Source organism: Choristoneura fumiferana, chromosome 13 (genome assembly GCF_025370935.1).
Source record: "Choristoneura fumiferana chromosome 13, NRCan_CFum_1, whole genome shotgun sequence".
In the NCBI taxonomy this organism is placed as follows: Eukaryota; Metazoa; Arthropoda; class Insecta; order Lepidoptera; family Tortricidae; genus Choristoneura; species Choristoneura fumiferana.
The window spans coordinates 4,822,553-4,837,939 of record NC_133484.1 but is presented as its reverse complement, the minus strand read 5'-3'; the positions used below and the strand labels follow the sequence as shown (position 1 = coordinate 4,837,939).

The 15,387-nt window shown below is 43.6% G+C and overlaps 1 protein-coding gene across 1 annotated transcript in view; it reads left to right on the top strand.

Moving 5' to 3' along the window:
- mask (multiple ankyrin repeats single KH domain) overlaps positions 1-15,348 on the top strand; it is a 58,465-nt gene extending 43,117 nt beyond the window's left edge. The window contains 18 exon segments of the mRNA XM_074096058.1: positions 210-367; positions 1,455-1,613; positions 2,115-2,237; positions 2,679-2,828; positions 3,707-3,863; positions 4,656-4,764; positions 5,343-5,506; positions 6,452-6,574; positions 7,065-7,154; positions 8,992-9,132; positions 9,783-10,029; positions 10,310-10,398; positions 11,656-11,697; positions 11,700-11,828; positions 12,464-12,583; positions 13,365-13,517; positions 14,125-14,355; positions 14,810-15,348. Of these exon segments, the coding sequence (XP_073952159.1) occupies positions 210-367; positions 1,455-1,613; positions 2,115-2,237; positions 2,679-2,828; positions 3,707-3,863; positions 4,656-4,764; positions 5,343-5,506; positions 6,452-6,574; positions 7,065-7,154; positions 8,992-9,132; positions 9,783-10,029; positions 10,310-10,398; positions 11,656-11,697; positions 11,700-11,828; positions 12,464-12,583; positions 13,365-13,517; positions 14,125-14,355; positions 14,810-14,833 (2,409 nt within the window). The 3' untranslated portion in view covers positions 14,834-15,348.
- Positions 15,349-15,387: the final 39 nt, after the last annotated feature.

Sequence of the window (15,387 nt, the reverse complement as noted above, 5' to 3'; positions counted from 1 at the left end):
GGCCCTCTCCATGGTGGACTAAAGACCTGTTGAAGGTCACGGAAGTCCGACGGATGCGGGCGGTGCAGGACTGGTCATTGTGGAGTTGTTTTGCGGGTGACCTAGTGCAGCACTGGACGTCTTCCGACAGATGATTTTTGCATTTGAAGCCTGCTCAGATTTAGGATGTTATCTAGAGCCCCCGATAATCATCTACTGCTTGTCCACAGAATAAACCCAAACAGTTAGACCCTAAGCCCGAGAAGGAGAGCACCCCTAAGCCCGACAAGAAGCAGGAAAAGGAGAACGTCGCGCCGAGCTCTCCCCCCGCCACCCCCGCCAAGCCCGCGCCACCGCCCGAGCGGCGCGCGCCAGAGAAAAAAGACAAGTGAGTACTGACGCACATCTGGACTCTAGGTTGCCAGCCCAATAGACTTCAAAGCGCGCAAAGTGTATAGTTTAATTTTGGACTTGGCCCATCCACTTACTTGCATTTACAATGACGTTGTATCTCTACAATCCTATTATATGCTTTTGTTCTCGTAACCGCCAGCCGATTCTGTTAGTGTATTTTGTAGTCTATAGTCCAAGGAAATGGATTCGATAATAACATGAATCTTCCAAAGCCGTGTGCTGTAGACTAGTTTTTGTTGACAGTTAGTTGCCGGTTTCTAACGCCTATATGCACATGAAAATTCAGAACAATTGTTCCACCTTTTGAATCCCTACCCACTCCCCAATTTTTCAGATCTACAGGCCTTGGGCTGAGACGGGTTCACTGTACAACCCTAAGAAAAAACATGATCCAATTATAGCTAGCTTGACCTTTTGGCCTATATCATCGCTGGTACTCTTTATCTATGGAATTGCAAGGGCTGGCAGCCGAAATAAAAAACTGTATTTGAAAGACCTTTTATCGGTTGTGTATTTTGCGTCGCGTTACAAGTGCACAAGTAATGCCTGAGCTAACCCGACTAAGTACTTGCAGCATTAGTAAATGGCTTCGGTAGAATAAATAGGCCTGTTAAATAGCTATTCTGAAAAAAAACTGGTACTTATGCCATTGATCGGTGGGTTTTGAGGTGTTTGAAGTTGCGTAACAAAACGCCGCATGCATGTAGTAGTTGCGAGAGTGATTATTAAGATGCAGTTTCAGGAATTAACCGTTCGAGCTTACAGATTTCATTTTGGAAACAAAAATTATGTTATTTTATTTTTTCCTGTATGACATTTAATTTGATTTCGATGTTTTTTTTTAATAATGAAAAAGATATACCAGAAGGATTATTTTAGTTCACCATTGAAACGGTTACATAAAAATAACAGGGCTACATAAATGAAATATTGATTCGTACCAACTCCACTGAACCTTCGATAGTTACCTTCTATCAAATCAGCAGAGTACTTGGTCCAAGTCAACCTTAGAAGGTTTTCGCACAAACCAATACTCACGCGGTGAAACATTGTTCTTGCAGAAAACCCGAAGAGGATATACCCAAGAGCATAACAGTACAGAACGTAAACAAATACGGGAATAGCTCTAGAAAGAGTCAGGTGTTTGAATCCTCGCGTCTCACAGCTGAGAAAGAGGAAAATGACGCGACAGACAAAAACAAAAAGACTCACACGCACCAGTAAGTCTGACACGTTCGCACGGGCGCTCGCACTCGCTCACATTCCTGGAATTAATTATATTACTGCAAAGACATATTGTGTGATTCAAAAAACACGTATTCGTTTGAGAATTCCACGAGTGTCCGCTGTCAGAGCGCCCGCATTTCATTCGTCGTATCTGTCTCATTTATCCATCATTTTATGTAAAATCTATGTTCTAAAATCGAAATATCAATGCAGGGTTAGAAAAGTTGCATGTTGCATCCAAGAGTGTTGTTTTACATTTGTTTTTTATTGCATGTCTTAATCTTTATTTTGTTGTTAGAGCAATCATGGTGCTTTGGGACATTGCATTGCGAATTTATCAATGAAGTATAACTTTGCAATACACGTAGATTTTTGTATAAATAATAGCATCAAAAACTTATCGTAAATGTTGATTTATTCATCCAATTCACAATCATTCCTTTTCTTGTAGCTTTTTTTGTTTGTTTTTTTTATTAAGTTTACATATTTTTTAGATGGGAGCTAGAGGGAAAAAGTACATCGCCCAAGGGTGGGTGCGTGGGAGGCCGGCGTGAGGAAGGCTGGAAGGAGGTTGTGCGCAAGTCCAGCGTGCAGACGCTCTCTACCGTCGAACCAGGGTAAGTGACACCTTAGTTATTTAGGACTCTTAAAAATTGCGTTTAGTATCTGTTTCTAGCTTCGTTATAAACTGATTGACGGAGAAATTGGCGAAAAAATTGGAGGTGTTCATTGTGTTTCAATTAGACAGAGAGATCCGTCATAGACTTTGACGTCATATGCTACGACGACCCGACGACCATAGAAAATCATCATAAATTTATTTTTTCTAGAAATGCCATGCTAATTTCAATCGCTCATCAGCTCATCGCTCGACAGATATTGATGATTTTTACGTCATTCGTTTTATTAAATTACCTACCTCGCCTGATGTAAAGTATAGATGAGGCCAAAGGCGCATCTCACTGGTTTTCTACTTAGTTTAATTGTTTAAGAGGTAATTTGTGTTCCATGCATATTCCCTCTGGTCGATGGTGATGACAAAACTGTTGTCTGTACAGATGCAAGAAGGTGTCTGTGGCGGCGCACGCGATCTCGCGCGTGATTGGCCGCGCCGGCAGCAACATCAACGCCATCCGCGCCGCCACCGGCGCGCACATCGAGGTCGACAAACAGGGCAAGGGACAGGGCGAGCGCATCATCACCATCAAGTCAGTACCAGACACACAAACACACACACACGCATATACAGTTACACGTCACTCCTAAATTTTTTAATTAGCGTATCAGTTAATTATCTGAAAATATTGGATACTGTCCTCTCATTCTGAGAGGAGGCCTGTGCCCTGCAGTGGGACGTATTTAGGCCGAGATGAGATGATGATTGGATACTTTTTTTTTTCTTTTGCCAATTAATAAGAAAATGATGGCTTGCGAAACTCTTGACTAAAGAAAAAAACTTGCTTAATTTCTCACACTAAAGACCTAATCGATTATTTACAACATATTATTTTATTATAGAGATCTTACTTATATTTTGATTTTTCTTAATAACCATCTTTTTTATCTGCTGTTATTGGAAACAGTGTCAACAAAAACATAAAGCCTCCCTGTACCTCATAAAAATAACACATTTAACGCTCAAGTGCATGGCTCAATAAGTAGTCAATCCTGACACATTGCCACATTCTATCTAGAATATTCGGTAAATCTGCCGAATATCATACCATTTAAAAAAATGCTATACTTACTACTCTGTCGCACGCAGCTAGTAAGCATTGCATTTTTTTCTATGATTCACATTGTTTATATTCAGAAACTTCGTAGGTTTGCAATGTGTCAGTATTTACTTCATAACGGCCGTTGACTATAGTTGCCATTCCTCATCAAGTTCTTCAACTTGATACGTTTTATTTATATGCGCTAGACATTCTGCATTAGTGCATTATCAAATCACACACATAGTAGTACACTATCCTGGCTTATATTAGTTCAAAGTGACAAAGAAACACAAACGCAAGTGAAAGATAACAATTTCGGTCGTATTTGTTATTGATATACACGCATGATAAAGCTAACGTTACTACAGGGGTGGAGCGGACGCAACGAAGCAGGCGGCGGCGTTGATCGCGGCCATGATCCGCGACCCGGAGGCCGACATCGCGGCGTTGCTGCCTCGCGCCAAGCTGCCCACGCCGCTGCCGCCCCCGCTGCAGCCTAAACCGCCCAAGCAGCCACCGCCCAAGGTAAACGACCATTACAGATGTAATAATCCTTTGCCATCGTATTCTCACCATGCCACTTCAGTCAGCCTCAGTACCGCAGGACAGCGTAAGGGAAGGTCGCATCGAGAGATTAACCTCTTCACCGCCGCAGTCATCTAGTCGTGACAGCCAATGGAATGCCTCACACGCCACGGTCATTTATACATGACCGACATTCAACTCGAAATTAATCCTTCTGCAATGGAATTAAAAATCAAGTTGATTTGTCGCTGGTTTTTCTGTGGCGTACAGAGTACGTCACTTCGTTTGTTTTGTGGGGGTGAAGAGGTTAATAATAACAATTGATATAGAGTTCCGGGGAAACTTCGGAGAGTTGAGGACGTACAGCCAGGCCCTATACCACGAAGTGCAAAACTTGAACTTCGTATGTTGCCGTTTCGCTGACGCTTATCTCATTTAATACGCGAGTGAAAGGGACGGTGCGATACGAACTTCGATTTGCGAGTTTCGTAGTAGCCCCTCTACTGTTTTTTAGTCGGTGAGAGTCTGGCGCTGTCTGGGCCCCCCCTTCCCAGTCGTCCATAATTTTTTTTCCTGACTGCATGCCGCCATCTCGTATTGAAACACCTCATATACATTTTGAAACTAAAATCAAGTTAATAAAAGCCCTAAAAAAGACACCTAAGATTTTTATACACGCTACATTATCTATACAATTTGATTGTGGGGGTTATAACATGTGTGTGATTTTAAACTCGTGGCTTAACATTTTTCACAAATAAAGTAATTAAAACTTGTCTTTCACCCTGACAGCAGCAGACGAGCACGGTAGCGGCCGCGCGAGCCACCCCCACCGCGCGAGCGGCCACCAAACAGCACTCCGCCACCCCGCGGCCGCAGCCGCCCCGTCTGCAGGCGCACTGTAAGTACTAACATCGTTACATCCCTATTAATGCATTACTAGTTCAACTGGCAGTTGCAAGTGCGGTTTAATTCACGTGGGCGTCGTAGAAATCGACTAAGGGACCAGAGGCCGAATTTTCCAACGCGCGAGCGCTTGTAATCGCATACACCATCTTTCTCTACCCTTATCTTGTGTCTTTTGACAGACAGAAGTAGTGAAAGCGATTGTGATTCCAAGTACGTTAGATAATAAAGCCTCTGATCTTAGAGTGGACAGCAGCGCTCACTCTTTCCGTGACCGCGACGTCTAGTTTGATCAATATTGTTGCAACTTGCCCTTTCATTGTGGTAATCGTGGGAAAGTTTGAAGAGGGTGAATACTCTTCGCGCTACTTAATCTCGAACATTGGATTGTGCGGCAATAGAGGCATGTCTAGGGCGCGTTAAACTGAAATTTCATGCTGCTACTTCAGATAGACGCGTCTCATAAGCGCACAACTGCGTAAAATGTAATTCATGGAACTTAGTTTTATTCGAATGCGGGCCCCATATGGGCGAACATCGCTGCTCCCCGTCTAACATTAATCCTTGTCGCAGCGAGCCTGTCCGAGAAGCGTGCGACAGCGGCGAGCAAGGCGCTGTCGTACACGGGCGCCATCGTCGGCGCGCGGAACACGTTCGCGGCCAAGCTCACCGCCGCGCCCGCGCCTCAGGCCGCGCCGCCTACCCCAGACCCCAAGCCGAGACCGACGCCTAGCGTGGTAAATATTTCATTCTTAATACGACCTTTTCTGGTGACTACTTATTCGTTAACTGTACCATCGCGAATAGGAATTGTTGTGCCACTCGCCACTTTTCATAATTTAAAACAGTGGTGAGTGGTTCAACAATCCAGGTTTGTGACTGTACTTGTATCGTCATCCAAGCTGCATATCCGTACCAAGTTTCAAGTATCTGTTGAAGAGTTCATTCCTGCGTAGAAGACCCTGGCCGGATCGCCAGAATTTGTCGACTAGATCAGTATATTGTCACCGAAATTACACAGGTATGCCATTTCAGCTGACAGTCGGTATCGGATACCAAGAATGGGTGGAACAATGATTCGTAAATTAAAAACCACAACTTACTAAAAAAGTTAACATGGATACCTACATACGATTGTTGCAAGTTAAATAAAAAGGGATCTTAGGTTCAAAAAAAGGGCCGGCGACGCACCTGTGATACCCCTCGTGTTGGCAGGTGTCCATGGGCGGCGGTGATGGCTTCCCATCCGGTGACCCGTATGCTCGTTTGCCACCTCTTATATATTCTTCTTTCTTCTCTTGTATATAACCTTCAACTCTTACCCAAAAACCGAACCCGACGCGATGTAGCGGTTTTCTCGACAGTTTTTCGTATCTTTTTAGCAAACAAACTGTTCATTACGTTCATTAACAGCAAATTAACATAATGGGTCTCCGTGAAAAGATTAAATTATAAAAGAAAGAAAGAAAGAAAATAATTTATTTATAACAGCAATGACACATTTACACAGGTTAGGAAAAAAAAAGAGAAAGATTTGCAAATTCTTAAATCTTCTGTTGTAATTACGGACATTTGACATGTAATAATTATGTAAACTATACCGTCGTAACGTAGCGGAGACCCAAACGGCGACAACCAAATCGCTAGCCCGGCTCAGCTTAAATGATTGTATGTGTTTGCAGCAGACATCGACCCCACCGGCGACGTCTGTAGCCGCGCCGGCGCCGGCCGCGTCGCCGCTCAGGGCGCGCGAGTCACCACCCGCGCGCGAAGACGAAAAACGAGTGCCTGAACATCATCCGCAGGTAAATTAATATATTACTTGACAAACATGTATAATCACCAAGGAGAGGTGGTGCCGCTCGAAATCACAATCTATTTCGCAAACGGTGCAGGGTAGAAGTAGAAAGGGATAGTGAATGAAGTCGCGAGTTAGACAATAGGTACGTCTTCAGGTCACACAAGGTAACGGCTGTCATAGTTACGGCTACAAATATATTTTTTTCTTTTATTGTGAGAGGGAGTATAACTCCACACACATTTGTTACACATACAAACTAACTTAGCGTAGAAAAATATAGCTGCAACTGTAACTAAATGTCCTGTCCACGCTCGCTGAACAGAGACGGCTGCCAGGTGCGATAGAAAAATTTCACACATTTAAAATCCCAGGGGCTTATTAATTATTGGGAGAGGGCTATGTCCAACAGTGGACGTCCTATGGCTGATATGACGGCGATGACGATGAAAACTACAGGAAAGTTAGAGCTAAATAAAATATTGTTGCACTTGTAGCTGAGCCCCGAGACACCGAGCCAGTGGAGCGCGACCGAAGACAACACTGCCGCACCCAACTCCGCGCTACACATCAACACCACGCCGCAGGTAACACTGCCCGCTATGCAAAGCTTGTCGTCTCCAGAAAGAGACAACTACACTATATGAAAAAAATAACTGCAATCGAAAACGTTTTACGGCATTCCATGACACCATTATTCATAGTTACACGAAACAGCTCTTATGAAAAAACATTTAATATGAACAACCAGATAATATGAACATTCATTTTAATAGATTTGGAATAAACAAACAATCAGTCCCTTGAATAGGTTAGCACGTGACGTCACAACTGACGGACTAAAGATTTACTGTCTTTCGGTGCAAATGGTAAATCGTCGACCAAAATAAATATCAACCAAAGTGAATTTTGCCAAAATTTAATTGTGCTGAAAAATATTAACAACCAAATTTATGTTTGTCGTAAATTAATTATACCCACATGGAATATTGTCCATTATAAATTAGGAACAAAATTAAATAAGCAATAAGTGAATTTTGTCTAAATCAAGTCTTAACTTAATATGTAGGCCCGAAACAAATGATTTCGGGTAGAACATGTTTACAATTCGTCATATTTCTTTACGAGTATACATCCAATTTGTAAATTTTACCATAGGAAAAGGTAAGGTGACCCGGGGCTATTGTAGCTGGGGGGATATTGTATCTGAGCCGTCTGATGGCGTCCTTACGACGCCATGTACATACGTCATGTTTATGTGTGTTGTGTGAACACAGTCTTCTGGCGAACACAACGTAAAATGGCCGAGAAGAACATGACGGCTCAGATACAATATCCCCCTAGCTACAATAGCCGGGCGGTCACCTTATCATTTTCGACGATATTCAGGATGGAATTTTTTATTGTGGATGTATTTCAAATTGTCTTTTTTCTTGTTTCAAGTTTTCAATTTTCCATTTGCACCAAATGACGCTAAAATAGGAGCAATAAGTCGTCTAATTACGGAAAACGATCACTGTTATCTGAACCTACTGAACTCGGGATTACCATACCAAATCTATTGTTTTGACTGGTCATGAAAAAATTACAACAATAATAATAAAATAATAAATTCATTTATTTCGTACAACTTGGCCCATACAATAAATACCTTACACACTAAAATACATATTTATAATCAATATTATTTAAAACTGATCTGACTGACTGACTGAATGATTGGTGATGTCAAATACCTATTTCTAGTGATATAGAAACACTTGTCTTTCGCATTATTTTTTATACCGAAATAGGCTTGCGTTTAACCACAATCACGCTTGATGGTAAGCGAAGTTGGAACATGCTCGTCTGCTAGCATTTATAATATTAATATTATTTAAATAGTGTATGTGTGTGTGTGTGTGTGTGTGTGTGTGTGTTAATAGTTAGTGTAGTAGTTAGCCGACGTTGGGAAAGAGACTGCTAAGCTGAAATGGGACTGGACTGGACACGTCTGTCATATGCACTCACAGAGGTGGGCTCACACAGTCACTTGGGGCACCGGAGGACGGCCATCTATGGCGAGGTATAGGTACTCTGTTTCTACGGCAGTCGAAAAAGTTACTAGCGGCAAACTTCGCATGTATCTGCAATGTCATTCCAAAACATGATACAACAAGTTTTATTGTCTTGAGTGACCACTAATAGCCCGTACTTTGACAAATTGTTTAAGAGCAAATGATAAAAAAGTGAATCGGACAAAATATATACTTCTTCAATGTTCGTTTTTTCGCCGTATAACCAGAGTATAGACCTAGAAGGAGATGACCTGACATTGCGCTGGACCGGGAGGTGTGCAGATCAAGAGGGGAAGCCTTTGCCCAGCAGTGGGTCCAGGCTAGTTAAAAAAAATAGTTTATATCGAATACGTTGTTTTGTTACCAGCCGAGCGGCGGCGGCGGCAGCGGCGGCGGCACGCAAGAATACTCGCTGTTCAAGGATCTGTCGGCCGGCGCGGGCGGCGGCATGTGGGGCGCCGGCGACGCGCACGCGCACGCGCACGCCGCGGACCCCCCGCAACACCAGGTACGGTGCAGGCGGACGCGGTCTGACGACCGAAGGGCCATATCAATTAATATTATTTGATTTTAATAAATATTTTTAATAATATTACTAATGGGACAGTTTCCTACAAAAATCTAACTAGCCCATCAGTTAGGTTGTCATTTTTATTTATCAAATAAATGTTGGACACGATTTTCTTCTTTCGTCAATTAAACGATGAAGAATGATGATGAAGATATATAGCCAGTTCCGCGTGGCGTCGCGCCGTGCTAAAGACACGGCTCCCAAACTTTAACGCGCTTCATTATTGTAATTTTTGTTTGATCACTAGAATGAAAAAAAAACCCGGTCCAATTTATCAGCACAGAGTAAGAATAAAAAAAGATATTCATGAATAGATACGGTTTGTACAAAACTAAATTTTTAATACAGGCATTTTTGTTTACTGTGTACTTGCATTGTCATCCTATTTACATATCAGTACCGATTGTTTTTTTATTGTAAAATATTATTATATGTATACACATACTATAAGAAATATTTCGCTAAATTGCAAAACAATTCGTTCATGTCAATTCATTTCATGTAATCACTAGAAATGGGTGAAATTTGATTTCAAATCAAATAAAAAATGAAATCGTAACTAAAGTGCGACGTGTTGTTTGTCGCAGATGTACCGCGAGCAGGTGGACTTACACAAGGCGCCGGGCTACCGCGGCGGCGGCGGGGGCGGCGGGGGCGGCGGCGGCGGCGGCGCGGCGGGCGGCTGCTCGCCGTGCTCGCGCACCTCCAGCCACGGGTCCACGCCGCCGCCCTACCAGCCGCCGCTGCCGCCCTACCACGCGCCCCACGCCTCCCACGCGGCGCACGCGTCGCACACGCCGCACGCGCGCCCGCAGCAGCAGCCCGTCTCGCTCAGTCAGTACACCCGCCCTGAGATACCCACGCTCCACCTTGTCTTGCCTTGTCTGAGAGAGAGATTTTTTAACATTTATTTGATAACACGTTAGGAAAAAATTTTAGTAAGAAATAAAAAGTAAAAAAACTTCTATTATTTGAAATACATATTTTATTTTTTAGTTTGAGAGGATGTACTTCCCGTTCCGTATTTTTTTTTAATCCTGAGCAAATTCTTCGAGTATTTTTTTTTTACTAATTTACTGTCTTTTGTGTAATGTGTGAATATTTATCTGTGCAGATAACAGCATGAACGCGATGGACATTAGCGGTTTATCTCGAAACGGACCTATCTACCAGGACAACTCCAGGAACGGACATAACATGATGGTATGTAACGTTTAATATAAATGACTAGCTTTTACTTTACTAACGAACAATTCGTTAATTTTTAGTTCCTATACGATGTAATGAAATGTTCAGAATGATTCTAGCCTTTTAGGAAATGAAAGATTCCTTTTCAAAAATGTTGAAACTCAAAGGGCTTCCGCTAACTCGTGCTTCAATAGAGGAGTTTTGTTCTGGTTTTTTGTCATTCAAATCGAATAGACTAATATTATTTTCAAATTTTAATTTTTAGCAGTCGGAGAGGCTTAGGCGATAATTTTATCGTCATTCTAACCATAATGGTGGACTGAACTGTACAGAATGAGCGTGTAGAGATCGACATGTCGTCTCATCTCCTGCAAAGGGGACGGGGATTCTGTTCCCGATGATGCGGTCCCTGGCCTCAATGGTGTTAAGTCTAGAGGCCTTTTGTCTAACACACTTGGAATCACAATGGAATCACCACCTCTTTCTGTCACACTGTATAAGATGAGGGTAGAAAGGCTATGTTGAATGCGATTGCGAGCGTTAGACAATACGGCCACAGGTCTTCAATCGCCAGCGAGATCAAGCCCGCCTAATGGGATTCCGTCCGGGAAGGTTCAGCGAGCAATCGCCAGCCGGCGGCAAGGAATGGCCGTGTAACAGATTAGTTACTTGGGTCCATCTCGGCTCGCATATCGTAATGTTTGTCATACATAATATATTTTTTGTCATAACTCTTTTTTGAAAAATGCGGCAGGCAAATATTATGACATAATGAGGGCTATCGTTTTTTGTCTCATAGATGGCGCACTGTTGCGTGAGGTTTTTTTTTAAGTATGGTTTTGAAAGTGTTATTACGGGCGTGAAAACAAAGTTTAGATTAAAATCATATTTAATACACCTTAAAACCGTACCATAAAAATGTCGAGCATGCCACAGTGTTGCATAGTCCTCGTTTTGTTCGGAAAAAAGGGAGGACAAAGGTTTCCGAAAGACAAAACTGTCTCAAAACACAGACATCCATTGCCCCGGAACGCATATTTGCCATAATTAATTTCAGATATTGCAAAATATTCACAAAATTATTCTAATTATAAATAAACCCGCGTAGCTCACCCAAAAACTATGAGATTTGACATTTCGGAGACCTCACGCTACACTAGCGCCTCTAGTGGCGAATTCATTCGCGATAGCCCTCATTCTGACAAATATTACATTATTATGACTTGTTTTCAGTATGCGACTAGATACGAACCGTTGTAACTCGTGTTTCAGGTGTCGATGGGCTCGGGGCTGGGGCTGGTGGGGTGGGGGTGGGCGTGGGCGAGGCGGTGTCGCGGCTGAACCCGCGCGCGCCGGACTTCGCCGCGCGCGCGCCGCTGCTGCACCACGCGCATGCGCCGCTGCCTCCCAACATCAACATGCACCACAACAAACACAACGCACAGGTAGCGAGCCGGAATACCTGCACCTAACGCTGACTCACCACTGTTCGTGGTTTAGCCAGATTGTACACTTGAAACAACTGAATCGTGACCCACTGGAACTTTTTCGTAGGAAAATTCATAGTGACGTATTGCTTGACAAGAGAATTTGTTATGACGCTTACTGTGAGAACGTTCCGACGTCCAAATCCCTCGCCGACAGTACCGAGTTAGGTACGGCGTTGTAATGGTGATTTTCCACCGGCGAGGCGAGACGAGACGAGAATTGAAATTTGTATGGCAGCGCCCGCGGCGGCCAGCGGCGGGCGCGCGAGAATGCAAACAAATTTCAATTCTCGTCTCGCCTCGCCGGTGGAAAATCACCTTAATAAGCGCTTTGTGGATCGAGCTAGAATTAAAAAGGTGTGACACTCTTTACCGGCCCGGATAATACTTTAGTTATCACGCGAAACTTTAATATGTGGTATTGAGTGACCACTAACAAACCGTACTTTGAAAATTTGTACTAAGAACAAATGATAAAAAAGTGCATCGAACAAAATAATTTCGTTTTTTCGCCTGCCGTAGAAACAGAGTATAGCCTATTGCCTGGTTCCAATCCATGGTTAACAATAATGTAGTATTGTGTTGTTCCACAGCAGCAGCTATTCGCGGGCGCAGGCGGCGTTGGCGTGAGCGCGGCCAGCCTTAACACGCTGCTTATGTACCAGCAGCCGGCGCCCAAGCTGCACGCGCCGCAGACGCATCTGCAGTACCAGGTACTGACATAACATCGCCGACGGTTGCACTTTTGAACTCCCGCACACCGAGCTCTATCTAAGGCGCTGTCAACAAGGAATATTATTGCAATGTTCTACCGTCAGAATGCAGCACTAGCACAAACCAAACGTGCGCAGGATGCCATAATATCATATTATTTCAATATATTTTTATTTAAATATAACTATCGTTATTATCGATGTAAATATATTGTTATTTTGTTACTATTTAGTACATAATGTCATGGGGAGGGAGCCTCCTTCGGCAAATATCACTTATTTTTTATCCGCAAGAAACAGTGTATGATTGAGAAAAAACTGGGTTATATTAATTTAAACATAAATACGATTCAATGGTCAGATATTTCGTACAAACATTAAAATATATTTTTTTAACACTAAGGTACAAATCGTTAGAATTAATCACGTATACTAAGTATTTTCTCGTTTGTAATTCAGTACCTCTCTATCCTATTTGGTCAGTATGAACAAGAAAGCGATGCACTGTGCAATGACGTGCATCGAGTAGGCAGTAGGGGTACCTTGTAGGGCTACTACGAAATTCGAAAATCGAAATTCGTATCGTACCGTCCGGCCGACGCTATTATTTATTACGAGAGTGAGAGGAACGGTACGATACGAACTTCTATTTTCGAATTTCGTAGTAGCCCTGCTGGCGCGGTGCGGTGCTGCGGCTTTAACTAGCGCTGCCTTCCTGGAATTGACCCAAAGCGCGCCAATGACTGTGTGTATTGTACCTATAACGTTACCGTTTGTACAGTCCCTCCTGGAGCGAGGCGTGGGCGTGAGCGCGGGCGGCTGGGGCGGCGAGGAGGAGGAGCGCAAGCCGCGCCCCATCGGCACCGAGCGCGCCTGGAAACTGACCGCCGGCGACGACTGGCACCACCACCTGCCCGACCATGAACGCTACCAGGTAACACACACACACGCACGCGCACGCACGCGAGATCAAAGTTGAAAATGCTTACTTAAATAAAAAAAAAAAAAAAATTCTTGACTCAGATTTTGACTGGCTCCGATGATTTATATTAGTATCGATATTTGTAAGAATAAAATCCATGTTGCTTGTTTTCATTTCGTACAATCATGTGCGGTCGCCTAACTTATGTATGCACTTTTTCATACAATGTTTATATGTATTTGCGACGGATATTTTTTCTGTGAAATGTGTTGCCAATCCTATTTTTTTTCTTCCGATGCCGTATTGCCTAAAGGTTCTGACGCTCGCGATCGCAATTGGGATGCACCAAGAAAAAAACCTATAGCTTTTATTTTATTTTTGGGAACAGTTTTTATGCGTGTATGCGAAAACTATCATTTCATTGCGATCGCGACATCGCGAGCGTCAGAAACGTTAGGCAATTCGGCCTCCGTTTCATATTGCCACGTTTGGCTGGTCCTGCACTACTGTTTTGATCGGTAGTGTCACTACCCTATTAGTTAATGGTGTCAGCCTATCCTGATTAAAACTTGTGTGAAAAATAGGAGCGTGTTTAGTTAACGCCGCTATGATATTCCAGGGTGTCCCCGGCATGAGCTCCGTGGGTCACGTGGGCGCGCACGCCATGGAGTACGGGGCGGGGGGCGTGGGGGGCGCGGGCGCCACGGCCGCCGCGCTCAGTCTGATGCACGCGCTGCCGCTGCACTACCTGCCGCCCGCCGCGCCCGACCCGAGACCCTGGGACCACGCGCCGCCCGCGCAGCCCCAGCCTCAGCCTCAGCCCCAGCCCCAGCCCCACGCCGACAAGCAGGTGACGACCTAAAATATATTAATCTTACGGGACAGTTCACACCAATTAATCGTGTTTTGGGTACCAGACGCCGGATAAACATATGTGCTTACCTACTTAAATACATGAATATATGGTTCAGACAGCTCATGAGATGACAATCAGTGACAGTCAGTGTCGTCAAACTGAGCTAAGTTATCTAGTTTTCCAACAGACACTCATAATCGTGATGATAAGGGAGGGCAGTGGCTTCGAGTGAACACTCGTTAAAGACAATCCGGAGAGTGAGAGGAGCGTGAGTTAGGTGTGTCTTCGATCAGTGATGTCATGTCATATAAAAAAAAAGTTGTCACAACGCCACGCCACGCTCGTTGAATTGATCAAATCGGGACCATGTTTTCGATTTCAAAGGCACACTTGTTTGTTTTTGTATGTGAAGTAATAGTATTAACTTTGTTATTTTTGTTGTCAACAGACTTGGAACAAGTGGACGAACTAGGAAAAGCCGAAGCGCGGTGCCAGCCGGCCCGCGGCTATCCCACGAGGATTATATATAATTGTAACCCTTGGAAACGGTGTAGATATTAGTGAGAAAGAATATATTATACAGATTATCTATATACATAATAGAGAAAATGTCCTATCGAGAAGAGAAATACTTATACTGTACGATCGACTGAAGTGAGCATTAAACGATTCATTATAATGAAACACGTGAGGGGTCGGTTGTAGTTTTATTTGTTACTGCCGCTCGCAGGCCGCGAGGCGAGGCGTAGAGTAGCGTCTCCGCCGCACGTAGTGGTAGCTTGGAATGTGATTCCGACGCGCCGCGGCTCCGGTGCCCCGCCCCGCCCGGACCGCCGCCGACTATTTACATATTTTACACTATATTATGGCATAATACGATATTCATTTGATTAAATGCGCTCGCGACCCGAGGCGGATTATTAAACGTGTATTAATAAAATTTGCTTGTACATGAAGATTAAATATCATATATTGATGCACTGTAACCACTGGTGTTTTTAATAATACCACCTGTTTTTCAGATAT